Source organism: Cervus elaphus, chromosome 5, assembly GCF_910594005.1.
Source record: "Cervus elaphus chromosome 5, mCerEla1.1, whole genome shotgun sequence".
Classification (NCBI taxonomy): domain Eukaryota; kingdom Metazoa; phylum Chordata; class Mammalia; order Artiodactyla; family Cervidae; genus Cervus; species Cervus elaphus.
Window position 1 is genome coordinate 119970775 of NC_057819.1, and position 26486 is coordinate 119997260.

The window sequence follows — 26486 nt, forward strand, 5'->3', positions numbered from 1 at the left end:
GGCCCTACCGGATTGATTCCTGGCGCCGGACTCGCGCCCAGCTCCGCCCCCGAAGAGTCAGGGCCCCGCCCCTGCCCCGTTGAGTCCCGGAAAAGTTGCCCCCGCCCCGCGGACCCCGCCCCGCCGCCGCTGCCGCGCGGCTCCTTTCAGCACCGCGGCGCGGACAGCTCCCGGGCGGCCAAGGAGGGAAGGACGCGCGGCGAGCGGCGGGCCGGGGAGGGCAGCAGAGGGGTAGACGCAGGCGGGCGGGCGGGGCACGAAGCCCTGCGGCCCTCCCCGGGGGCGGCGCCCACCGGAGCCGGACGCCGCTGAGCCAGAGGACAGGCGGAGAAGCAGGGAGCCGGGGCGCTGCTGACTCCGGGCAGAGGCCGCGGCCGAAAGATGCCGGTCCGCAGGGGCCACGTCGCGCCCCAAAACACTTACCTGGACACCATCATCCGGAAGTTCGAGGGCCAGAGTGAGTGTGTGCGGTGGGTTGGGGCACGATCCGGAGCCCTGGTTCGGTGGCAGGAGTGGCCGGACCCTTTACTAACTTCGAATGGAGCAGGGTGGGGGGTGTCTGATGCCGAACGCATATCCTTCCCTTCAATGTCCGGGAAACACTTTCTCCTCCAGCGAGCCCCTACTTTTAGCTCCAACGCCACCCTCCTTTCCGCTGCACGGTGGGCAAAGTGCAGCTCCCGGCTTCACCCCTGAGTTGTTTTCTTGCCTGTTCTAAGCCCTGACCTCCCCTTGTATCCCTGCCATGCTTCCCTCCTGACTCCCCCACCCTGCCCCCAACTTCCTCCAGAGGTTTCCTTTTCGCCCTCCTTTTCACCTCCTGACCAAGTCACTCTGGTCTTTCTAGAAGCTCACCCAGGCCGGGCCACATCTGGTCACACCCCTGCTCCTTCTTGCCGATCCCTTTCCCTGCTCCAGGAAGCTTTGGGTCTCCCTCCCACTTCACTGACCCCATTACTGCGCTGGTTTTCCCACAATTCCCAGGCCTGACTCCCCTTCCCCCAATTCTCTGGTCACCGTCCTGCTTCCCCCTCCTGACCATCCCCTCATTACTCCCAGGAGCCCCATGGCCTTACCCCATGACTCTGGCCTTCTTGGTCTTCCCACCCTCCCCAGACCTGACCTCCCCCTTCCTTCATTTTGATCACAGCTCTGCCGTGCATCCAGATCCAATCCCCCCACGCACACACACACCAACCGCTCCCACAAGTCCCTATGATCTTTCCCTCCCTACTGCCTGGTCCTGGTTGCCATGGGCTCCCACCTCCCGCCCCAGGTCGTAAGTTCCTGATCGCCAACGCTCAGATGGAGAACTGTGCCATCATTTACTGCAACGATGGCTTCTGCGAACTCTTCGGCTACTCTCGAGTGGAAGTGATGCAGAGACCGTGCACCTGCGACTTCCTCACAGGCCCCAACACCCCACGCAGTGCCATGTCCCGCCTGGCGCAGGCCCTGCTGGGCGCCGAGGAGTGCAAGGTGGACATCCTCTACTACCGCAAGGATGGTGAGGCACCCTCAGGCCACAGATTCTGCGAGGCAGGCTTGGCCCCTCTCTTGTCCAGGCAGAGTGGTCATGGGAAGGGCACCGACCCTGGGGACCAAAGGGCCTGGATGAATCTTGTCTCCTCTCTGGGCCTCTGTTTCCTCAGCTGTATGGAGAAAGTGCTGGACCCTGGGTGCAGTGCCTTCCGAGGTCCTTTTCAGGGGCCAGGGACGAGGCTGAGCCACCAACTGGTCCTGGCCCCATGCAGGGCCTCCCACACCATCGTCCCTCCCCCATGTCCCCGGTCTCCTGGCTGTCCACTCTGTCACTGTCAGCCCCAGCTGTCAGGCAGCTGGGACGGAAATTAACCTTTCCTCATCTCCGTCTGCTCTGGGGATTAGGGGAGGAGTCACCCCCTCAAGGCCTCTGGGGCCAGGCAAGGCATGGGGGCGGCTGGCTTGAAAAGAGGGCTGGGTCTGTCTCAGGGACCCCAGCTCCTTGGGGAGACAGGACCCGGAGTTTGTGCTGGCCCTGGAGGTTTGTCCAGTTTGGGATATTACTGCCAGCCCAAGCTACTGCAGACAGAACAGAAGCATAGGGCGGGGGCTGAGGATAAGAAATTCTGGAGCCCTTCAAGCCCCTCCTCTCAGTACTTCAGTGTCTCCACTGGGTCTGTGGGGGGAGGAAAGAGATGGGTGGGAACTAGGGTCCCCAAAATCCCTTTGAAATCATCTGGATCAGTGGCCCCCTCAGCCTGCTTCTGCATCAGAATTACCTGGAACTTGTTTTCCAAAACACACCTTCCCTAGAGAGGGGCTGACTCAGAAATGTGTGTGAAGTGAGGCCCAAACAGGTGTATTTGGAAAAATCTCCCTGGCAGTTTAGCTGTTCTGTCAGGTTTAGGAACCACTGGCTTAGATTAATCCCTCATTTCATGGATGAAGAAACTGAGCCCAAAGAAAAAGAAAGAACTTGGCCAGGATTCTACTGTGTGGGTCCTAGCTGGGACTGGACCCCAAGTCTCTGGATTCTTCCCTCAGATATATCTGGTCTGAATAATCCCAAGAGGGGTGAAAAGAACCCAACAGCCTCTGTGTTCCGAGGCGGAACTTTTGGGGAAGGAAGCCCGAGAAGAGGGCCCTCCCTGGGGAAGAAAGCATGAGGGCCCCTGGAGTGCAGGTAAAGGGCAGGCACCTTTGGACTGGGGCTGAAAGGTGCTGATGGTCCCAGTTACAGGGGCCTGGTGTGTGTGTGGGCAATGAATGTACGTGTAAACCTGAGCGTGTGTGTGTGTGTTTAAGGTGCTTAAAGTGCTTCTTGGGCAGGTCCTGGCTGTCCCTCTGGCTGTCCCCTGCTGCCTCCACCCACGTGAATGCAAGGGTAGTGATTAGGGCACTAGGAAGAACCTGGCTTACTTTGGGAGCACTCACAGGGTTAACGAAGTCAAAATATTTTTAAAAGCTGTGACCTCACCTCCTCACATCATTGCAGAGCAGAGGTGACAGTCAAAGGAGTGAGAAGGGTCCCAGGGGAACAGGATGGGACGGGAGGAAATGACGGAGGACAACAGGTCCCTCTGTCCCTCTCCTTGACCTCAGAGCACTACCTGGGCGTGAGAGGGGTAAGAACTGATCATAGACTCCTAGTGATGTCAGCTCAGGGCTCTTAGGGTCTCCTCAGCACCCTAACTGTGTCTGGGCTGGGGGCCGAGGTCAAGGTCAAGCCTTGACCCTCGGAGATCCTCAGATCTTCCAAACTCTGTTGGTGTCTTCTAGCAGTCAGAGGGAGCCCCCAGAGACCTAGTCTTAGAGGTTTTCTGTGGGTGAAAATGAAAAGTTAGCCACATACCTGTGCGTTGTGCTTAGTCACGAAGTCGTGTACGACTCTTTGCAACCCCATGGACTGTAGCCTGCCAGGCTCCTCTGTCTCCCACATTGCAGGCAGATTCTTTACCATCTGAACCACTAGGGAAGCCCACCTTGACCTATTATAGTCCAAGACCTTGAGCACCTTGGACCTGCCTGAAATTGGTGTGAAACCCAGAAAGGGGAACCTTCTGGCCAGCATTCCCCTAAGAGAAGGATGGGATGCTGAAATAACTTAGGTACACCTTCTGGTCCACTCTAACCACGTGATTGTTTTTTTGTTTTGTTTTTATCATATTCACATGGCTCTCATAGTCCTGCTGAAAGGCATCCTAATGGTGATTTTTTTCCTTCCTCAGGTCAATACCTCCTCTCCCCCATCTTCCATTGATTAGAGGAGGAGTCACCCCCTCACCCCCTACAGAATTCTAGCTGATTTATAATCCTCTTTTTCTCTAAAGGGGTAAACCACTGACAGATCTCCAAGTTCAAGTAGAGAGTCTGTGGCCATACACCTCCACATTGCGCATCTGTGTAAAGCTGGGCTCAAAGAGGCCAGGGCATTTGACAAAAATTACCCCATGAGACAGGGCTCAGAGACCCCTGAGAAACTGGCTCTGCTGCCATCTACCTTCACTAGGAAAAGTTAAGAACCTAACAGCTAGGAAGCATGGAGATGGCCACAAGACTTGAGCTAATGCGAGTCTGGAGGGAGGCCTGGAGAACAGTCCTACCACTGCCCCCACTGGGGACCTGCCAGCCCCTCCTGCGTGCCTTGGCTGGATTGTCTTCTCTGATGACCCCAAACCAGAGAGTTCCTTAATCTCCAAGCCAGACTCGAGGGAGCCTGGGGTTCCTCCAGTCCTCAGCTCCAGTTCAGGAGGAAGGACATGGGTGGAGGTCTGAGGTCCCAGTGTCTTCTGTACACTCAGCCATGAATGCCAGAGACACCCAGCGGGGAGGCAGGGTGGAGCAGCCGCACTCCTAGTGGCGGCCTTTGTGTCACCAGCTCTTCACTGAGGGCTCACCACAGGCCGGATGCGGGTGCAAAGAGATGGGGGTGATAGACAACAAGAGAGCCTCCAAGGGGAGGGGCGGGGACTATGAGGAACTGAAGGAAGGGGCGCATCTAAGAGGCAGAGAAGAGCCGAGAGCAGTGCGCTGTCCGAGGGGAGAGATGAGCCCACTGTCCAGGGTCAGAGAGGTGGCCCTGAGAGGAAGCCCTGCAAGAGAGGGCGAGCAGAGAGCAGAGCCTGTCGACCACCCTCCAGAATCAGGGCGAGGGCACAGGAACACTACCACTCCCGGGCACCCCCTAGGGTGACACACTCACCCACTTCTGGTCACCCACACCCACTCACTGTGAGCAAGGACATGAGTGCTGTGTTTAGTCGCTCAGTCATGTCCGACTCTTTGCGACCCCGTGGACTGTAGCCTGCCAGGCTCCTCTGTCCATGGGGATTCTCCAGGCAAGAATACTGGAATAAGTTGCCATGCCCTCCTCCAGGGGATCTTCCCAGCCCAGGCATCCAACCTAGGTCTCCCGCATCGCAGGCAGATTCTTTACTGTCTGAGCCACCAGGGAAGCCCAAGACAGCTTAGGGATCAGGAAAAGAATGCTCTGATCTCATCCGAATCCTCCTGTCTCCATCACCCCCAGGCGGTGAGTGTGAAGGTCGGGCAGGGGGTGTTACATGAAGCCGCCCTCCAGCCCTCACTGCTCTGATGGGCTAGTCTTTGGTTCACTCTCAGCCTCAGTTTTCCAAAGATAGCATCAGTAGGTACAGGCTGGGCCTTGGCAGCCCCCAGAAGCATAGAGCCTGGAAGCCCTGCCCAGCTCTGCCAGCTCCCCACCAGGCCAGATTTCCGCAGAGCCAGAGAGAGTGAGAAGAGAGAATGGCCTTGCGGGTGGTGTTTCAGGCCACTGGCCAAGGAGGCTTCCTGGGTGGGTCCCGGCACTCAGGCCTTGCCATGCCCTGGGCTGATGAGAGTGCCAGGCTCTGGTCTGGGAAGCAGGCCTACAGCCCCGCAAGCCCAGGAGTGGGTCTCAGAGGCGAGCGGGCGGCCTCTCCTCGGTGTGGATGTCTCCCCTGGGGCCAGCGCGGCAGCTGGCAGATGGCTGCCTGGTGCTTGGGAGTCCAGGAATCTGATCCGGGAGATTCTTGCTCCAGGGAGGGAAGTGGGAGGGAGGATGTGGACAGCTCGGCTGCACCCCAGCACTGAGGGGGTGAGAAGGCACCCAGGGAAGGGAGCACCAGAGGGTGATCTGGGGGAAGAGGGATTCTAATGGACCTCAAAGTAGTAATAGCCTCCCACCCACTCACATTTACACTCATTCTTTCATTCACCCTGCTAACAACACCTGGGACAGGTCCTGGCCTCCAGCAAACAAGATAGACATATCTGCCTTCTGCTAGTCATGTTTACCCAAGTCCCCTGCCCTTAGCATCCTTGGACCTGACACCCATCAACATTGAACTGAGAGACATGGGATGACCGGGTGCCGTGGAGCGGGGCTCACAGGCATCCGCCCAGCCTGCTGCCTGGGCTCTAGGGAACATGGCAGTTTCAGCTTGTTTTGTTCCATTCACCTATGGGAGAGGGAGCAAGACCCTGGAGCAGAGAAAGAGGAACAAAAGGGCCAATGGCTGGGTCTGAGCAGCCTGCGATGGCTGGGCGAGTGGCAGGAGAGCCTATCCCACCCCCACCCTGCCATCTATCTCCCTCTCCCTCTGCAGCGCCCAGGCCAGTGCCCCACCTGCCTCACCCCTAGTCCCAGCACCTCTGCCTTGAGACCACAGGCCCCTTCCTGTTCTGGAGCCGCAGCCTGGCCCTCACTCCAGTGTCCTTGGCCCAGACAAGTCCCCATCCCTCTGTTGTGTATGAGAGCGCAGGGCTCCCCGCTCCAAGGCCCCAGCCCTCGCTGATGCATGGCCCAGCCAGCCCCAGCAGGTCAGTTTCTCAGAAGCCCAGGCTCTGCAGAACAGGGGTCCGAGGATGTCCTCCAGGGCTCCGCCGTGCACCACCATGGAGCTTGAGGCCTAAAGTGCCAGCAGGCTCGGTGCCCAGCTCTGGGTGTGCTCTCAGTGAGTTCCCTCCAGCATCAGGGGAGCAGGATATCTTTGGGGAACAGGAATACAGGAGCTGAACCCAGGGCCAGCCAGAGCTACATGGGGGTAGGAGACCCGACCTCCCCTCCCCACTTAATCCACCCCCATCTGCTCAGCTTTAATTACAGCAGAAGCAAACCTCAAGGTTAAGCCCCGAGCTGAGGGCCGAGTGTGGACTTGGGCCCGAGGCTGCATTATCTGCTAATGAGGAGCTTAGCGGCTTTCTCCACCTCGGCTCTGTGGGTGGGGCGCTGCTGGGCAGTGTCACCAACAGCTCTGGTCACTCTGGGGGCCTCCTCCCCCACCCACGGCTGCTCTCAACTTGACCTTAACCCAACCCCCTGCCTAGCTTCCCCAGGCCAGGTTCCTGCAGGAGAGGACCTCTCCGGTGACATCCCACCCTCCCTTCCCACGGTGTTTACAGCCTCCTGCTTCCGCTGCCTGGTGGATGTGGTGCCCGTGAAGAACGAGGACGGGGCGGTCATCATGTTCATCCTCAACTTCGAGGACCTGGCGCAGCTCCTGGCCAAGCGGGGGAGCCGCAGCCTGTCCCAGCGCCTGCTGCGACAGAGCTTTCTGGGCTCGGGTGAGGAGGGGAGCAGGTGGGGGGAGGGGCGGGAGCAGGGGGAGGGGCGTGGGAGGGGCGTGGGGGAGGGGCAGGTGGAGGGGGCGGGGCAAGGGGAGGGGTGGTGAGGGGGAGCGGGGAGGGGGGCAGGTGGCGTTTGTGGGCGGCAGCATCAGGTGTCGCATCGGGTCCCCAGCCCTGACTGCTCTGACCCCGGCCTTGGTTTCAGACGGCTCTCATGGCAGGCCGGGGGCGCAGGGACCTGGGGCGGGCAGGGTCAAGTACAGGACCATCAGCCAGATCCCGCAGTTCACACTCAACTTTGTGGAGTTCAACCTGGAGAAGCACCGCTCGGGCTCCACCACGGAGATTGAGATCATCGCGCCCCACAAGGTCGTGGAGCGGACCCAGAACGTCACCGAGAAGGTCACCCAGGTGCGGCCTGCAGGCCAGGGTCGGCGGGGCCGTGCTGGGCCCCACAGTCCCTTCTCAGGCCCAAGCTCTGGACTCCTCCGGGGCTGGGGGAGCAGAGGGAGCCGGCCTGCCCAGCCCTGGTGTCTGGTCTGAGCTCCAGGCCTCTTGTCCTGCTAGAGTCTGATTCCTTAGACCTGAAGGCCCGCCCTGAGGCTTCCACCCTGACCCCCAGCTCCTGGAGCCAGGGGAGGGTGGGTCAGCAATGCCACATCCCAGGCCTGGAGGAGCCGGGAGGGGGAACCCGCAGGACACCTTGGGGCCCGCCCAAGGCTCTGCCAGTCCCAGAGAAGGAGAAGCAGAGAGAGGAGGTGTCAGGGCCATACTGGGAAGAGGGTGGGGAGCCCCAGCCCTGCTCCCGCCCCTGGCCTTTGAGGTGGCAGCCAGCCCCTAGGACAAGATGCTTCCACAGTCCAGGCAGCGGGGTGGGCAGCCTGGCATCTTCAGCTCCCTTGGCGCGGGTCCCTGGGGAACAGCCAGGAAGCCTTCAGCCCCTCCTTGGCCAGCCCAGGGCAAACTGCCCTGGGTCCTCTGTTCCAGCTGACCACACTGTCCCTCCTCCTGGGGCCTGATGCCCCAGTCCCCAGCTGACCTCTCCAGAGGGAAGTGCAGAGAACACTGCCCAAGGTTCAGGGGCCCTGCCATTGCCTGCTATGTGATCTTGGGCAAGAGACCTGTGCCTTGTCTGGGCCCCAGGGTCCCATCTGGAGGAATGACTTGGACCACATGGTCTCTGAGGACTCATTTGACATTGAGGGTGCTGGCCCTAGGAGACGCTGAGAGGTGCCTAGGCCAGGGCTGAGCAAGGGGGTGCAGAGCAAGATCAGGGGCCTCCTCCAGCTCCCCTGGGACTTCGTTCCCTGAGGGGATGGAGCAGCTCTTTGCCTCCTGCCCCCTTTCACCTGAAGCACCCTCTGTGCTGGAGCAGGTGGGCTGGAAACCCCTTGTGACCCAGCCACTCACCAAGTGCAAGAGCCCTGGGGCAGAAAAGACCCCAGGCTGTAGGGCTGGGCCCTTGGACATCAGGCGGGGCGCGGGGGGCCAGTGACCTGGGAAGCCTACCTAGCTGTGCGCCTGGGACCCTCAGGTTGGTGATGGGGTGATGGGGGCTGTCAGGCTGGAGAGTTGTGCGTGGTCCCTGCCCCCACCCAACTTGTCCTGCCCCCTACCCCAGCCCCTCTTGGCTTTATTAACCCACCCCATGTTGCCCCTAAGGAGGGGAGGAGCCTGCCAGAGCTCAGGGGAGGGGCTGGCATGGCCCAGAGCAGGGAAGTCACACGGGCCTCAACCAGAACTCAAAGGGCCTAGAGGGCCATGAGCCCATATCTGGGCTCCCACATCCTGACAGCTCTGGAGTCACTGGGAAGGTCCCGGGTGCTGGCCCCGGAGGCGGTGGGAGACTCCGGAGATCTGTGGTGGGGGAGGTGGCACCCCAACTAGAAGCCCCTAGGACGGGGACACTTCTTCTGACCCCGCCCTCCGAGTTCTGACCGCCTCCCTCCCTCTCCATGTGCTCTGCTGTTTCCGCCTGGTTGGTCTTGAGCAGCCAGGGGTGGACGTGGTCATGATGACACAAGCTCAGTGCTCATTCAGCCCCCTTAGTTGAGCCCCCACGTGGACTCAGAGGGGCATGCCGGACGAGAGAGCTGCTGCTGTGTCCGTGGAGATAACTGTGCTGTCAGGGCGTTTACAAGGAGGTGGGAGAAAATAAAAAAAACCTGGGTCAGGTCTGTGCAGGGTCAGGGGAAACTTCCCAGGGAGGCCAAACAGGAGCTGAGGCCAAGGCTGAGCAGGAGGTCCCTGCAGGGTGAGGACACTGTGGCCCCTCCCAGGGGTCTGGATGGCAGATGGGGGACCGTGTGGTTGAAATCAGCCTTTGGGTGGATCTTCCTTACTGTGATCCCATCTGCTAATGGATCTGGCTTGCAGGGCCAGAACCTTATGTTGCAGATTTTCTTAAACCAGAACCATCTGCAGGTCCCTATCCTGTCAGGGAGGGGCTGGGGTGATGATCCATGGGACACCTCTCAGGCCCCATCCTTGTGAGGGCAGTGTCTGACACTGGATGAGCAGAGAGGCGTGATTATCAAGTGTAATGGCATGTGCCATCAAGATGCACTAGCTTGGGACTTCCTTGACAGTCCAGTGGTTAAGACTCCGAGCTTCCAAGGCAGGGGACACAGGTTCCATCCCTGGTCAGGGAACTAAGATCCCACATGATGCGTGGCACTACCGAAAAAAAAAAAAAAAAATGATGCACCAGCTCATTTACTTAGTACAGCCAACAGCCCCGTGGTGTTTGTGGTCCTTTGTTGTCCCCTTCTGCCAGTGAGGGAACTGAGACTCATAGAAGTTACAAAACCTGCCCCAAGACAAACAGACAGCAATGTCAGACCCGAGATCAACCTGGGAGGTCTGGCTACAAAAGGCAAGCCTTCTGCTCCCAGCTGTCTCTTGTGTTGGGCAGCTGGTCAGAGCCTGGGCATGTTAGGCTGGGCCCTGGTGATTGTATGTTGGCCGAAGTCTCAGAGGTGGGGTTCAGAGCAGAAGGGGTTCAGAATGTAATGATCAACCCCTCCTTGGACACGTGCAGAGTAGTCAAGGCCACCAGTACCCAGGCCCATCAAGAGTCCAGATTAACTATACACCCCCAAAATTTGATTCCTTCCGTGGAAGGCTCTGAGACTTGGCCCCAGGGTGGGCCCTCCCTGGTCTAGGCCCCAGAGGGCTCTCAGGAATGAAGAGGCTACTTTGGAGGTGACTTGTTCCCATGGGAAACCTGACCACTGGAAACTTCCCAAACCCACCAGACAGACTAGTCACCCCCTCAATTGGCCTAAACCTGGCCCTCCCCTCTTCCCTCCCCCAATCCTGTCTTCACCTACTCCAGGCTGGCCTGTTTATGGGGGAGTTCAAACATGGGGTCACTATGAGACAGAGCTGCCCCCCTCCTCTGGACCCCACCTCCTCTCCTCACGTCCTCCCAGCACTCCTGTCCTCTTATGAACTACGTGTCCGTGTCCTACGGGCCACACCCCCATCTTTGCCTCATCCCCTCTCCCCTGCACCGCCCTGCCACCCACCCTCTCCCACATCTCCCTTCCTTGGCCTCACCCCTGCATCTCCACCCCTCCCAGAGCCATCTCCCCGCCAGGGGCCACCCGGCTGACCTCCGCCCGGTCCCCACACCCAGGTCCTGTCCCTGGGAGCGGACGTGCTGCCGGAGTACAAGCTGCAGGCCCCTCGCATCCACCGGGGCACCCTCCTGCACTACAGCCCCTTCAAGGCTGTGTGGGACTGGCTCATCCTGCTGCTGGTCATCTACACGGCCGTCTTCACGCCCTACTCGGCCGCCTTCCTGCTCAGCGACCAGGACGAGTCTCAGCGCGGGGACTGCGGCTACACCTGCAGCCCGCTCACCGTGGTGGACCTCATCGTGGACATCATGTTTGTGGTGGACATCGTCATCAACTTCCGCACCACCTACGTCAACACCAACGACGAGGTGGTCAGCCATCCCCGCCGCATCGCCGTCCACTACTTCAAGGGCTGGTTCCTCATCGACATGGTAGCCGCCATCCCCTTCGACCTGCTCATCTTTCGCACTGGCTCCGACGAGGTGAGCGAGCCCCGTCCAGGCTGGCCCCCGCCGCGGTCCCCTGTGCCCCGGCCCTGGGTACGGGGAGTACTTGGCATGGGGCACCTTTGCCGAAGCAGGTGGTGGTGGAAAGGAGGGACCTCAGACATCTGTCACCTCCCAGCCCTGGAGAAGGAGTAGCTGGGGCTTCCCGTAGGTCTGGATGCCCTCTCTCTGTTCCCGAACCCTGCCCCTTCTGGGACGGGCACGCCCATGCGGCCCGCCTGTCCTGCTGATTTCTAAACCATAGTTACCCTGAAAATCCACAGGCTGCCTCTCAGGGCAGCCTGACTGTCTCCTCAGCCCCAGCCCCACCACTCCGCCCACTCCGCCTCTCACAGCTGACGGGAGGGCATTTTCATGCTGTTCTCGTAGCTTCTAGTCCCACTCTGTCCTTTCGCCCCATCTCCTTGGGATCAGCTTTTTTGTTGCTGTTGTTTTAATATTTATTTATTTATTCATTCACTCATTCATTTATTTATTTGGCTGTTGCATCTTAATTGCCACCTGGGGACCGTCATTGCATCATGCGAGATCTTTCGCTGTGGAGCGCGGACTCTCACTGACTGTCTCGTTGGGGCTCTTGGGCATAGGAGTTGTGGCTCGAAGGCTTAGTTTCTCCACAACATGTGGGACCTTAGTTCTCTGACCAGGATGGAACCCGTGTCCCCTGAATTGCACTGTGGATTCTTAATCACAGGGCCGCCAGGGGAGTCCCTTGGAATCAGCTTTCCACTCAAATAGCTTGCCTCCTGTGTTCCAGTCACACACCAGTCACCTAGCCTGTCCAGCACGGAGTGTCCATCGTGACTTCGTGCTCCCATGCCCACCCACCCACTTCCAGCAAATCTATCCCCAAGTCCTCTCCCCACTCTTTCCACCTGCACTGGCCCTGCCTGGACACGGAGTGGTCTTCCTACTGCCTCTGCCCCAGCCCCACACCTGCCAGCCTCAGCCCCTGCACACAGGAGCCAGAGCAAGTTTCAGATCACTTATCTGACCCTGACCCTCATTCAGTCCAGTCTTCAGAGCTTTCAGTTCTCCCCAGTAGCTTGGGATAAAAGCCAAGCTCTTTGAGGAGCCTGTGGCCGCAGCAGCAGCCCCTGCCCACCTTCCAGGCTCCTTCCTCACCACTGCACCGCCTTCTGCTCTGCGCTCGCACCTGCAGCACCACCTTCGGTTCCCCAGGTGGACCGTGCCATTTCACGGCCATGCCTTTGCTCATATTGCTCCCTGTGCCCGGAATGCCCTTTCCCTCTCCCTCCTGTCTGGAGACCCAGCTTCATCTTTCAAGACTCAGCTCCTGTGTCACCTCCTCTAGGAAGCCTTCCCTGCCCTGTTGCTGCAGACTTTTCCTCCCCTTCCTCTGTGCTCCCCTTCAACTTCTGTCCTGGCAAACCATAAAGCTATTTTGAGCTTTAGGCTGAGAGCTCCTTAAGGTCCTGCATGGGGTCCCACTGCCGAGAGCCTGGCGCAAAGCAGGCTTTCCGTAAGTGTTTGTTGAATGACTATGTGACCACACCCGCAAGGGAATAAATGTGGTCCTACACGCAATCTCTCAAGGGCTGACCCCAGCTCCGGGGCCCCCTCCCTGCCTCTCCAGACCACAACCTTGATCGGACTGCTGAAGACAGCGCGGCTGCTACGGCTGGTGCGTGTGGCTCGGAAGCTGGACCGCTACTCTGAGTACGGGGCGGCCGTGCTCTTCCTGCTCATGTGCACCTTTGCGCTTATCGCGCACTGGCTGGCCTGCATCTGGTATGCTATTGGCAACGTGGAGCGGCCCTACCTGGAGCCTAAGATCGGCTGGTTGGACAGCCTGGGCGCGCAGCTCGGCAAGCGCTACAACGGCAGCGACCCAGCCTCGGGCCCCTCGGTGCAGGACAAGTACGTCACCGCCCTGTACTTCACCTTCAGCAGCCTCACCAGCGTGGGCTTTGGCAACGTCTCCCCCAACACCAACTCCGAAAAGGTCTTCTCCATCTGCGTCATGCTCATTGGCTGTGAGTGTCCGGGGCCTTGCCCACCAATTCCAGGTTGAGTTTTGTAATGAGATATAACACAGTAACAATTTCTGTGACTGGCAGGTCCTAAGTTTGCAGCACAATGAATTTTTGCATGTGCGTACACTAACTGTGGGCTTCCGTGGTGGCTCAGACGGAATCTGCCCGCAATGCAGGAGACCCAGGTTTGATCCCTGGGTTGGGCAGAAGGAAATGGAGAAGGAAATGGCAACCCACTCCAGTATTCTTGCCTGGAGAATCCTATGGACAGAGGAGCCTGGCGAGCTACAGTCTATGGGGACACAGAGAATCGGATACGACTGAGTGACTAACACTTTCACACTAACTATATACAGAATCTATAGCCCTCAATATATACCAGGGATCAGGGCCAACTGCCTCCTTTTCAGGGCCTCGTGCAAAATGAAAGTGTGGAGCCCTTTGTTTAAAATATTATTAAGTATTTCAAGATAGTGAGAGCAGAGCACTAAACCAAAACCCAGGGCCCTTCTTAGCACAGGTCCACATCTATGAAGTGCTTGCCAGGCACTTTTCTTTTCAATATATGTTTATTTGGCTGTGCCGGGTCTTAGTTGCAGCATGCAGGGTCTTTAGTTGAGGCATGTGAACTCTTAGTTGCAGTATGTGGGATCTAGTTCCCTGACCAGGAATCGAACTGGGGACCCCTGCTTTAGGAGCATGGAGTCTTAGCCCCTGGATCACCAGGGAAGTCCCTGCCAGGCACTTTTCTAAGTCCTTATCAGAGGTCCCTGTTTTGTTCCCATCACTACTCCATGACGGCCATAGTATGAGCTGTTTATAGACCAAGAAACTGAATGTCCTAACTTGCCAGGGGTTACAGAGAGACCCAATTCCAGCCCAGGGGACAGACTCCCAGAGAACTAGCTCCCAGGGCTGTGTACTGTCAGGCCTCACAGTGTGCTTCCTGCCTTTCAAGACACGCGGCCTAGGAACAGGAGAGGCAGTGTGGAATGTTACACGTAGATTAAGTTGTCATGTTCAGAGTATTTAGAGATGTGAAAGCCCAGAAAAACAAAAACAAGGGGGGAAAAAGGGTGAAAACATGAGACCAAGAGTTTTCCCTTTATAATATTTTTACAACTTGGAAGAGAAAACAAATCTGAACTAAAAAAACCCATTGCCCTAGTTCTTTCTTCTCAGGAGTTTGGCCTATGGGGCCCCGGAAGCTGCCAAGAGGCACAGGGTGGAAGGAGGAGGGCAGAAAACCCAGGGGTCTTTGCCCCCACCCCAGACACCCTGGCACTGTCCTGGACACTTCTGACTTTGCCCTGGACAGAGGGGTCCCTGGAAGGGGGATCCCAGGGTGCGGGCGGCTGGAGCAGGCCTTGGGGTGGTGTTGTGACCTGGCGGAGATGCTCTGGAGCTCAGCCCCGCATCCTGCCGCCCTGCCCCAGCCCTCATGTACGCCAGCATCTTCGGCAACGTGTCGGCCATCATCCAGCGCCTGTACTCGGGCACGGCGCGCTATCACACGCAGATGCTGCGGGTCAAGGAGTTCATCCGCTTCCACCAGATTCCCAACCCGCTGCGGCAGCGCCTCGAGGAGTACTTCCAGCACGCCTGGTCCTACACCAATGGCATCGACATGAACGCGGTGAGCCCCTGCCGCTCGGGCCCGGGTGGGGCGGCCCACCTCGCTCAAGTCCCAGCTCTGGCGAATGCCCCTGGAGCAGGGCGGTGAGGGGAGACCAAGGTCCCGCGGGCACTGGGCGTCCCCAGAACCCTCCTTACTTCCGGCTCCCCCAGCCCCCAGCCCTGGCCGCACCCGGCTGGACGCCCCCGCCGCCCCGCAGGTGCTGAAGGGCTTCCCCGAGTGTCTGCAGGCCGACATCTGCCTGCACCTGCATCGCGCGCTGCTGCAGCACTGCCCCGCCTTCCACGGCGCCAGCAAGGGCTGCCTGCGCGCGCTCGCCGTCAAGTTCAAGACGACGCATGCGCCGCCCGGGGACACGCTGGTGCACCTCGGCGACGTGCTCTCCACGCTCTACTTCATCTCCCGCGGCTCCATCGAGATCCTGCGCGATGATGTGGTGGTGGCCATCCTCGGTGGGTCGCGCGGGGAGGGCCGGGCTGGGGGTGGGTGGGGTGGGGGAAGTGTCCTGTCTGGACCAGGCTGTTGCCAGGGACGCTGATGGCACCTGCCACGTGCTGAGCATGTGCCACAGGGGTGCTTGACGCCCAGCTCACAGAATCCTTCACACCAACCCTGGCCACAGGCCCCATTTTCCTGATAGGGAAGTTGAGGCTCAGACAGGTCTGGTAGGTGGACAAGAAGGGATTCCAGGGCTGGTGAAGTCCAGGCAGGCTGCGACTTTCTCCTGCCCTTAGGAAGCTTGGGGTGAGAAGGCAAGGACTTGTCTCAGGTGGAGGCGGGGTGGTCACTGCAGCTGCAGGGATAGCTGGACTTTGGAGGAAGGATAAGGAGCTCTGGACAGGGGAGAGACTGGGGGCCCACATAGCCTCTGCCGCTCACCTTGGGCAGGTCACTCACCTGTCTGAGGTGGTTCTCATCTTCCACGCCTCCCCCCTGCCTTCAGCCCACCCCAAGTCCCTGACCAGGCCGTCAGCCTCCCCGTCCCCTGGTTCCCCTGGCCAGGCTCTCCTCCACCCAGTCCTCTCCCTCCGGCCTGCCCTCGCTTTCTTCTTCCACTACATCCTCACCTGGGCCAGCTCCTTGCTCTCATGATCTCAGCCTCACCTATGCCACAAGGACCCCCAGAGCTCTGTCTGGCCCCAGTCTCTCCATAGAGAGGAAAATTCCATTTGTCTCCAGATATGGCCATCCTTACATTCCACAGGCAGACCAAACAACTTATCTCAATCTGAAATCATCATCTTCCCTCAAAGGCAGCTCCATGGGCATCCCCGTCACTGTGAACCTCCCACTGCCCAGGCCAGAGACCTGGGAGTCAGCCAGGGAAGTACCTTCCTCCTTTCCTGGCCCACCCCCACCATCCAGGCAGCCACAGAACCCTGTCTGTTCCCTGCACTGAGATCTCTCTGTCCCATACCTGTCTCCTTGTCCCTGCCTGGGCCCAGTCTTTAGTATGTCCTTCCTGGGCAGGTGTCAGGAGCTCCTTTCCTGCAGCCTGAATCTGGTGTACCTCAGACTCCATCTTCCACCTGCCAGTGACCTGAAATTCACATCTGGGCATAGTCTTCTGCTCAAAATCCTTTCGTGGTTCTTCATGACCCGTGGGACAAATGTCAACCCCTGTGCACGGCCCTCCACATTCTGGCCACCCCTAGGTCCTGCCACCGTCCCCCTGGTGGTTCATGCTCCAGCCATCAAACTACTTAGTTCTCTACCCCTGCCCATCTGTCCCACCCCTGTGTCTCTGCACATGCTGCCACTCCGTTCAGAGCACCTGCCTCGCGCCCATCCCGTCAGGCCCCAGGCATCCTTCAATGCTGAGCTCAAGCTCAGCTCCTCTATGAGCCCGTCCCTCATTCCCAGACAAGTTTAGAAGTGCCATCCAGGTGGAAGAGATACAATTATTATTAATAATTAAGAAGCCAGTCCAATTTAAGTTTCAGTTAGAGACATGAACTCTCATTTTGTCCTGAGAAGAAATGGACTTTAGGTCATAATCCTTCACCTACTGGAAAACCATCACTTTATAATGTTGCCCAGATTTCTAGCTGCTGGGTTTCATATGTGACCCTGGAGAGTCCCTCCCTTCTCTGAGCCTCCTCAATCCCCTCCTCGGTAAAAGACCTTTTATCCTGTTCTCCTGGGGGCCCATGTCCTGGCCTCCAGCCATCACTGAGCAAACACTTAGCACTCCTTGTGCAGAATGGCCAGGCTGGGGGCTGGACTTTCCTGTGGGAAGTGGCCATGATAATCATGGTCTGTGGCACTCTGGCCCTGGGTTCTCTGCCCCGAACCCTGACTGTGCTGCACAGACCACAACCTGCTTCCTCCACCCGATTGCCTTTTTCCTGGAAGACCAGCCCTCCTAGACTCTCACAGCCCACCCTCCACTCCAGTAGCTCTGTAAGACCCCTCCCCGCCTCCAACCACTCCTGGTGGAATGAACCCCTCCCTCTTCTGTAGTCCCATTGCTCTTGGCTCCTACTTGTTCTGAGGCTCTAGAGATCATTCTGTAATCTGTCTGTCGGGGATCTGGGGGAGCTCCTTGTGGGTGGGACAGAACCCTAGTCATGTTTTTATCCTGTGGCTAGCATAGTGCCTGGCACCAGAATGGCCCAGCACCCCCACCACTTGTCCCCGTATCCAGCCCAGGTCCACCCTGTGACATCGTCCATCCTAACACCTTGCATCTATCTGTCTGGTGCCTCTTGCTCTTCGAGGCACTTCCTCCAGCATCACCTCTGCTCCTCTGGACCACCCAGGGCGGGGGTGGCCAGGGCAGATATGGTTATGGCCATTTTAGAGATGGGGACACCGGGGTGCAGAGAGGGCCATGCCGGTCACTTGGCCTCACAGTGGGAGTGGGAACCGAAGAGAGAGAAGCCTGAGGTGCTGTCCCAGGGAGCTGGGTGCTCCTGACCCCTGGTCCCCGCCACTCTGCAGCTCTGTGGCCAGCCAGAGAGGAAGAGGTTGGGCAGGGAGCCCTTGGTGTCTCTTCTGTCTGCTGTTCCCTGGGTAGGAGTGGTAGGGGCAGTTCCCAAGCAAGTGGGAAACAGGAAGGAGATTCTGGTAGAAGGTGGTCTCAAGGATCCTGGAGATAGCAAGGGGACCCACAGGTTGGGGTGGCAAGGGTCTCTGCACACTCCCTGCCCTCAGCCAACACGTCCAGCCTTGTTCCAGGCCCCTGCCTGGCAGAAACCCTGAAGCTGGGCAAGGTCAAGGTTAAGAGGTCCTCAGGGAGGCTCCTCAGAAGAGAGCAGAGAGCCAGGCCCTGGAGATTCCCCCGCCCCTCTGGCTGGCAGGAAAGAATGACATCTTTGGAGAGCCCGTTAGCCTCCATGCCCGGCCGGGCAAGTCCAGCGCAGATGTACGGGCCCTGACCTACTGTGACCTGCACAAGATCCAGCGGGCAGACCTGCTGGAGGTGCTGGACATGTACCCTGCCTTCGCAGACAGCTTCTGGAGTAAGCTGGAAGTCACCTTCAACCTGCGGGACGTGAGTCTGGGCTGGGTGGGCCGGGTCGGGGGTGGCCCTCGGCCAGCCTGTAATGGGCCATGGCCAGTCAGCCTGCTGAGCTCTTGGCCTGCTTGGCTGGAGAGGACCCATCTGACCGCTTCCCTTCTTTTCAACCCCCCCTCTTCATCCTTTGTCATAATCACTTCTGTGCCTCCCATGGCCAACATAATGCTAAGTATGAAGATAGCTACCAATTACGGAGCACCAACTATGTGGTAAGCACTGGGCTCCTTCTACATGATCTCATTTAGTCTTCCTGCAGGTGGTGTTATTATCCCCATTTTGCAGATGGGGAAACTGAGGGTCCTAGCAGACAAATGTCTAAAGCCACACAGTCACACAGTAAATCATATATTCAGTGGTGCAGCCAAAATGGGACTCAAGTTTGTGCATCTCCATAGCTCAGGCTTTTCCCACCACATCCTTCCAAGCTGCAAGGGGGACAGTGGGGGCGGGCAGCAGTGTCTGCCATCCACGAGCTCACAGTCCAGGTCCCAGAGGTGTAAGCAGTGATAGAGCAATCTCTCCTCTCAAATTTATCACTCAGTGGAGGAGATTATAATAACTCAAAAAGAAGAAGGAAAAAAAAAGAAGAAAGAGCTAAATAGTTTTTTTCTTTTTTTTGGCCTCAGCAAGCAGCTTGTGGGATTTCGGTTCCTTGATCAGGGATTGACCCTGGGCCCAGAATCCTAACCACTAGGCCACCAGGGAACTCCCAAGAGCTCCATAGTGAAGAACCAAGGCAGTCTCAAGGGTGTGCAGTGAGACCAAATATCTGTGGAGCTCAGGGTGGCCAAGGTGTGGGACAGCCAGCACAGAGTGGAAGTGCCCAGAAGGGTCTGTGTGCCGGGGAGGGTCGGGAACCAGCTAGTGGGAAGGAGGGGGCAGGTGCGCCTGGCAGGGGCCACAGTGGCTGAGGCCCGGGCACTGAGCCCCCAGCCCTGGCCTCAGGCGGAGGGTTCCGCTGGCCCAACCCCACACCCAGCGTCTGGAGGTGGAGCTGAGGCAGGTTTACCTGCTCCAGACGGCCCTCCCCACCCTGCCCTATGCTGTCCTCCCCTCCCCAGGCTCTCCTCTTCCTGCCTGGCCTGTCTAGGAGGCCTCTTGTGAGGACTCTGCCTTGGTGGGGGGCGGGGGGCAGGGGGTGCCCAGCTACTAGGAGGCATCAGGTGGCCCAAGTGCGCAGTGGCTGGACACTTGAGCAAGAGGGCTGTGGTGTCCATGGCCTGGGACATCTGCAGCCCCTGGGTGCCCCCCAAGTCCTATTAGCAGGGTGGTAGGCTGCCAAGGGCATGGATGAGGGCACCCCTGAAAGGATTGGGACTTCCAGACTTCCACCCCTCAGGGGGAATTGTCACATCGCGGGTCCCAGGGTCCTGAGGAAATGGAAGGAGAACAGCTCCCCTGCCTCCCCCACCCCCACCTTGCTGCTCAAGGCAGCCTCTCACAGGACTCCTTGGGGTCTGTCCGGCCCTAAGCCCCTGGGCATCCCCTGCCAGTCCACGCTGGAGAGGAGCTGCTGGGAGCACGCTGGGGGGGGCCCAGCTGCCTGCAACCACCCTCACCTAGTTGCCACGGGGGTGGGGGAGGGGAGAGAGGCCTGGTCCCGGCTGTGGCCCCCATTACTTGATGCTCTTATTCCCCACAAGGCAGGCGGTGGTCTCCAGTCATCACCCCAACAGGCTCCAGGCAGTCAAGACCACCAGGGCTTCTTCCTCAGTGACAACCAGTCAGGTGAGCAAAATCAGCCCCCGCCAGAGTCTGCCCCTCCCTGGCCCGAAAGCCCTGCCCAGCCTCCTGGCCCTTGGCAGGTCCTCCCCATCCTGCCTCTCCTAGGAGAGACCTCCCCAGGCTCAGCACTGGAGGCCCCTGCGCCCCTCCCCCGTGTCCTTGGAGCCTGAGTGAGGGCTGCCCTCAGGGGTGGATACCGGCCCATCAAGGTACTATGGGCCCCTCTGGGCGGCAGCTCCCTGGACAATGAGGCCGGGGCTGACATCCCCACCCAGCCAGCCCCCCCAGGCTGGGGCCCACCCCTACTGCCAGGGCTACAGCCTTTTGGGTCCTAGAAGCCAGGCCTCTATGAGGGCAGGACACCCAGGGAAGGAGATCCATTCCTCCCACCCCGTGTTCCCATAGCAGGTAGGGAACGGGGCCCAGGCTCTGCTCGAGAAGGCCCACCCTGCGGAACCAGCTGGACCTTGGCTCAAGCTTCCCTCTCTACCCCCTGCAGGTGCAGCCCCTTCCCTGAGCATCTCAGACGCATCTGGCCTCTGGCCTGAGTTGCTGCAGCAAGTGCCCCCCAGGCCAAGTCAGAGCCCCCCAAACCCTCAGGGAGACTCAGACTGCTGGCCTCGGGAGCTAGGCTCCAGGCTAGAGCAGCTCCAGGCCCAGATGAACAGGTGGGTGACCTGTGGGCAGGGATGGGGCAGCCACGGAGGGCAGGCCTGGGGCAGGCTAGGTACGGGCGCCCCCTCCTGGTGCCTTGGGGACATTGCTGGGTGTTCCGTGGGTTTGAGAATGAAAGCAAAAACCTGAAAGTGAAAGTCACTCAGTTGTGTCTGACTCTTTGCGACCCAGGCAAGAAAATACTGGAGTGGTAGCTGTTCCCTTCTCCAGGGGATCTTCCCCACCCAGGGATTGAACCCAGGTCTCTCGCATTGCAGGTGGATTCTTTACCAGCTGAACCACAGGGGAAACCCAACGGTTTGAGAATGGCCAGCCCCTTTTAGCTGCAGACCTCCCCAGCCCTCTTACTGAGGACACTTCCTTGGATGGCTTGTCCCAGCAAACCTGGAGCATGCCGAGAGGGGTGTAACTTCATGCTGAAACAAATTCTGTGGGCCCAGGACTTCCTTGGTGGTCCAGGGACTAAGTAAGACTCCATGCTCTCAATGTGGGGGGCCTGGGTTCAATCCCTGGTCAGGAAACTAGATCCCACATGCTGCAACTATGAGTTCTCATGCCACATCTAAAGATCCTGCATGCCACAACTAAGACTCAAGCACAGCCGAATAAATAAATATATACATATTTTTTAAAAAAATACCATGAGCCCTTGGAAAGGGGTTGTGGCCTGTGGATGTCAGGGCTGTGTGGCAGAGTGAGGGCTTAGGGGCAACACAGTCCTGGGTTCAAATTCTGGCTTGGTAACTTAGCAGCAATACTGTGTATAAGTAACAACCACTCTGAGCCTTGGTTTACCCTTTTGTGAAGTGGGGGTAACCAGAATACCTGTCGAAGCTTCATGATGAGGGCAGAATGTCTCTTTCACAAGCACCCTCTGAGAAACAGTGATAAGGAGAGCTGAGCATTAGGCTGGTTTTTTGTAGCTGTGGGGTGGGGGTGGGGGGAGTTCTCTGGTTACCAAGGCAGCACAGGCGTGTTTGGGTTACCTTCACCTGTTCTATAAGTTGTACTGAAACATCTACTTAAGTTCTTTCCTTAGTACCATTCCTTCAAATTAAGTAATTTGGTACCCACCCTCCCCCCTAAAAAAACTTCACTCTGAGGACTAATTGATGCGCACAGCTGCCTGATCACTGTGATTATCAGAGTCAGGAATGTACTAAGGGGAATTTGGGTGGAGGCTGTAGATTGTAGGGGATTCCCTGGTGGCTCAGACATTAAAGAGTTTGGTCTGCCTGCAATGCAGGAGACCCGGATTCAGTCCCTGGGTCGGGAAGATTCCCCTGGAGAAGGAAATGGCAATCCACTCCAGTATTCTTGCCTGGAAATCCCATGGACAGAGGAGCCTGGCGGGCTACAGTCCATGGGGTCACAAAGAGTTGGATGTGACTGGTGACCTAGAACTCACGCATGTAGACTGTAGCGGGGAAATATCTTCATCCAGCAGGTTCAGCCTGCAGCCTACACAGCTGACGGCTGCCCTCAGTCCCTAAACTGGTCTTGCCAACCCTGACCCTGACCCTGACTGTGGGGTTCTGCCTGGCAGGCTGGAGTCCCGCATGTCTTCAGACCTCAGCCGCATCCTGAAGCTCCTTCGGCAGCCCCTTCCCCAGGACCACACTGGCTACGTCTTGGGAGCCTCCGCCTCCAATGACCTGGCCTTGTTCCCTGCAAGCTCAGCAACTCAGAGTCCAGGAACCCAGCTGCCCCAGGGTGACCCACCCCCGGCACAGGTGAGCAGTGGAGGGGACCCCCAGGGGCTTGCCTGGCGGCGGCTGCATGACTTCCCCCACCCTTACCTTGGTCTCAGTGGTCATCCAGCCCAGGGCCTTTGTGGCCTGAGGGCAGCTGTGACTTCTGCTGTCCTCTCTTATGGTCTGAGTGACAACAGGCAGCCTGGACAGGTGGTAGCAGAGTCCAGACTGTGACCATGGACTCCACAGTGGGGGCAGGGGCAGCAGGATACATCTCCTGCTGGTTCCCAACGCTGAAGTCAGGGTGGCCTGGGGAGGCTCCCCACCCTGCTTGCCCCCCTCTTTCTTGACCCCCCAGATGCCCAGCTATGGTGACACGGATGAATGGAGGCCGGAGCTCAGGAACTCTTCCTCTAGGATGCCCCCCTCTGCCATGGAAATGGACAGAATTCTGACACTGTCCTCGGAACAGAAGCAGCCCGAGGGGCTCCCCTCACCCCTGGCCTCCCCTCTGTGTCCCTTGGAGGTACAGGGGCTTGTCTGTGGGCCCCGCTTCCCCTCCCTCCCTGAACACCTCAGCTCTGTGCCCAAGCAGTTGGAGTTCCAGAGACATGGCTCAGATCCTGGGTTTGCAAGGAGCTAGAGCCACTGTGCCCCAAGATTTAAAAAAAAAGCACTATGAAGGAGCTGAATGTGGGTAAGGTGATAGTTAAGGATGTGGGGGAGGCAGACAGCCTCTAAACTAGCCCTTCACCTAGAGTAGCTACAAACTGCCAATCCAGGTGACCCCAGACGGTGCAGGTGAAGAGGCTCGTGACTTCCCCCAGTCTCCTCCAGGGCTCTCTTTAGACAGCAGGGCTGGTGGAGGGTGGATGAGCCTCAGGCGTGGAGGTAGCTACCAGGACAGAGAGCTTAGGAAAGAAAGGAGACGTTTCTGATCTTTTCTGTGTGAGAGCCTGGCTCTGTGCAGAGTCCAGTCACCTCCCACCTCAGAACTCTCCCCCACGATGCAGCCAAGTCCCCAGGATTGGTCAAGACCTCCTGCGGAGAGCCTGTGAACCAGCTAGAGATGGGAGTCTCCTCTGCAGTGGACACATCAGGGCCCAGAACTCCAGCCCTCAGCCACCCTGCCCTTGATGGTTCTGTGATGACCTTTGGGACCTAGTGGGCAGTAGAGGGTCTCAGAGCTAATAAAGTCTGCATACTTCACGTTGGGCTGGGTGTGTAACTTGTCTGAGGGTCATCAGGTCCTTGATGGGGCTATAATCCTGACAGTTGTGATCTTCTTCCAAGGAGCTGTGTGTTGGGGACCTGAAGGTGAATCCACCGGGTCTTGGAGCCCCCAGAGTAAGGGGTTCTTAGCCAGGCTGGGGTGAAGGGAAGCAGAGAGACTCTGGCATGGTGGCCACAGGGAATCATGACAAGAGCTAACACTTCCAAAACACTCTTCTGTGTTAGGGTATATTGTGCTGACTTCCCTGCAGATATTGTTGACTCTTTGCAACAAGCCTATGGGGTAAGTATTATTATCCTCATTTGAGAGAGAAGGATCAGAAGTAGAGAATCGCTAAGAAATTTACCCAAGCAAGAGGGGAACTTCTGGGGTGCTGGTACTCTTCTGTTTCCTGATCCAAGTGCTGATTGTATGAGTGTGTTTCAGGTTGTAAGAATATGTGCACTTCTATGTGTAGATTATACTTTGATTTTAAGAAAAAGAATATTTCCCAAAAATATATCAAAAGAAGGACATAATTTCAACCCAGATGGTCTGGTTTGAGAACATGTGCAGTCAACTACTCCACTGAAATGGGCTGTTGTTCAAAAAGTCACAGGTCCTGTACTTTTTCCCTAAAAGAATTTTAAAAATGTATTTCTCCTTTATACATTTTTAGTTGACATCTGAAGTACTCCACGATAACTTTAAATAGTTGCAAACGACATAATTGCCAGTGTGTTGTAAATATTGACACTTTATAAACTGTTGCATTTATATTGATCCATTTAGATCCAAATAGCAGTGATTCAAGAAGCCAATATTTGGACTTCCCTGGCAGTCCAGTAGTTAAGACTCTGCACTTCCAATGAGGGGGTGAGGGTTCGATCCCTGGTTGGGGAATTAAGATTCCCACATGCTCTGCTCTGCCCCCCACAGAAGAAGTCAGTGTCATTCATTTTAAAAACAGGAAAACAAGCTCTTCTTTAACACTGTCCCCTTTTCTCTGCTCATGTGTGTGCTGTGCTTTGTCGCTTAGTCATGTCTGGCTCTTTGCGACCCCATGGATTGTAGCCCTCCAGGCTCCTCTGTCTGTGGGGATTCTCCAGGCAAGAATACTGGAGTGGGTTGCCATGCCCTCCTCCAGAGGATCTTCCCAACCCGGGGATCGAACCCAGGTCTCCCACATTGCAGGAAGACTTTTTACAGTCTAAGCCACCAGGGAAGCCCTTTCTCTGCTCATAATTTCACTCTATTTCATTCAAAGTTTACCCAACATGTAATTTATTACCATGCTTGAAAGTATATTATTGATAACCTTATCATATGTGTTTGTGACACACACACACACACACACACACACACACACACACACATATAATTTTTAAAAGTAATTGTTTCTAACCTTACTAAGGCTTTAAGGGTTACACTTATTAGTACTGGGTTTTTCAAAACAACATAAATACTTCTATTTGAATTTTTATAGAAACTAAAATTTTATTGACATACACCTCTTAAAAGAGGGAATTTTTCTCTCAGTTCATGTGAGTGGATAAATATTTTTTTGTTACTGTAAAACATAAGCCCAGAGAAACCTGTTCACATAAGGAAGCAGATGGGACTTTAAGGGGGTTGTTATATATTTAACAGTGGCACTCACTTCTTTGAATTCTGAGTTGTGTTAACAATCACATCATTAAAAACTATACTTAATGATGTGTTAAGTCGCTTCAGTCGTGTCTGACTCTTTGAAACCCCAAGGACTGTAGCCCGCTAGGCTCTGCTGTCGATGGGGTTTTCTAGCAAGAATACTGGACTGGGTTGCCATTTCCTCCTCCAGGAGAACTTCCCCACCCAGGGATTGAACCTGCGTCTCCTGCATTAACAGGCGGGTTCTTTGTACCACTAGCGCCACTTGGGAAGGCCCATACTTAATGTTATCACCTAACAGTTCATTACAATTCTCCTTTAGTTGTGTTGAAAGCACACCATTGGAAACCATTTAAATTATAAACAGATGTTACCCAGAATCGGACCTTTCTCCATTTCAAACTGAAGACACAGATACAGCATTTAGGGCTGGATTAGCAATTGCTCTTGTACGCTAGTGGGAAGGATGAAATGGGGAGGAATAAACACTGAGAGCCACGCTGGTGTGGCTACCGCCTGCTGAGGACCGACCCTAGCACTGCGAGCATTTTTACGACAAGGAGAGCGCACGAAAGCCGGACTGTAGCTGGGCCTGGGCCCCAGTACACATCGGTGTGTTCATGTGAAAACGGTGTGTTCGCGGCCTGCCCTTGGAGCGCTGGGGAACAACATTACGGCTTAACTGGGACGTCGGCACGAGCGGGAAATTAAAGAGGTTCCCGTTCCGGCACAGGCCAGGCAGCCAGGCCACCGAGCTCAGAGCCCTGAAATACAGCAGGACCTCCGGTAAAGGGAGAATTTTCATTTTTACTCGACAGCGTGAAGTAGCCGCTGGGAATAGCAGCTGCAGTGGGGAAATGAAAGCAGGTCACACAAAAGGTCTCACTCTCAGACACTTGGCCTAGAACTTGAAGGCCTGCTGCCCGGCACGCCAGCCGCTTCGCCACCCACGCCCCCATTCACCCGCACTGCGCCGTTATCTCTCTGACTGATATCTTTGTCAGCCAATGATCTTTGGGATTGTGTAAGCGCCTGCCCCGCCTCCGGAGTTGGGCGGGGCAAGTAGCTGAAATGACAAACACTTAGGCCAATAGCAAGGAGGTTTCAAAAGCCAAGGGCACAATAGCCAATGAGGGGAAGGAACCGTTTGAAAGGACGTGTCAGACAGCCAACGGCCAGCGGCGCTGCGGGGGTCGCGTGGCTTCCGTTCTTAGAGGGCGGGGCAGTGTCTCA

General features: G+C 57.1%; 1 protein-coding gene across 2 annotated transcripts; it reads left to right on the top strand.

The window, feature by feature from the left end:
* The first annotated feature begins 381 nt into the window (after positions 1-381).
* KCNH6 (potassium voltage-gated channel subfamily H member 6) lies at positions 382-23576 on the top strand. Of its 2 annotated transcripts, XM_043900967.1 has the most exons (14): positions 382-457; positions 1277-1507; positions 6886-7047; positions 7256-7461; positions 10691-11116; positions 12738-13137; positions 14574-14773; positions 14973-15225; positions 18076-18269; positions 18467-18505; positions 19940-20024; positions 20521-20689; positions 22243-22429; positions 22749-23576. In XM_043900967.1, the coding sequence occupies exons 1-14, from the start codon at positions 382-384 to the stop codon at positions 23031-23033; spliced, it is 2913 nt and encodes a 970-aa protein (XP_043756902.1). In that variant the 3' UTR covers positions 23034-23576. The 2 variants fall into 2 exon arrangements, with proteins under 2 accessions (XP_043756902.1, XP_043756903.1); XM_043900968.1 differs by lacking the exon at positions 18467-18505.
* The last annotated feature ends 2910 nt before the right edge of the window (positions 23577-26486 follow it).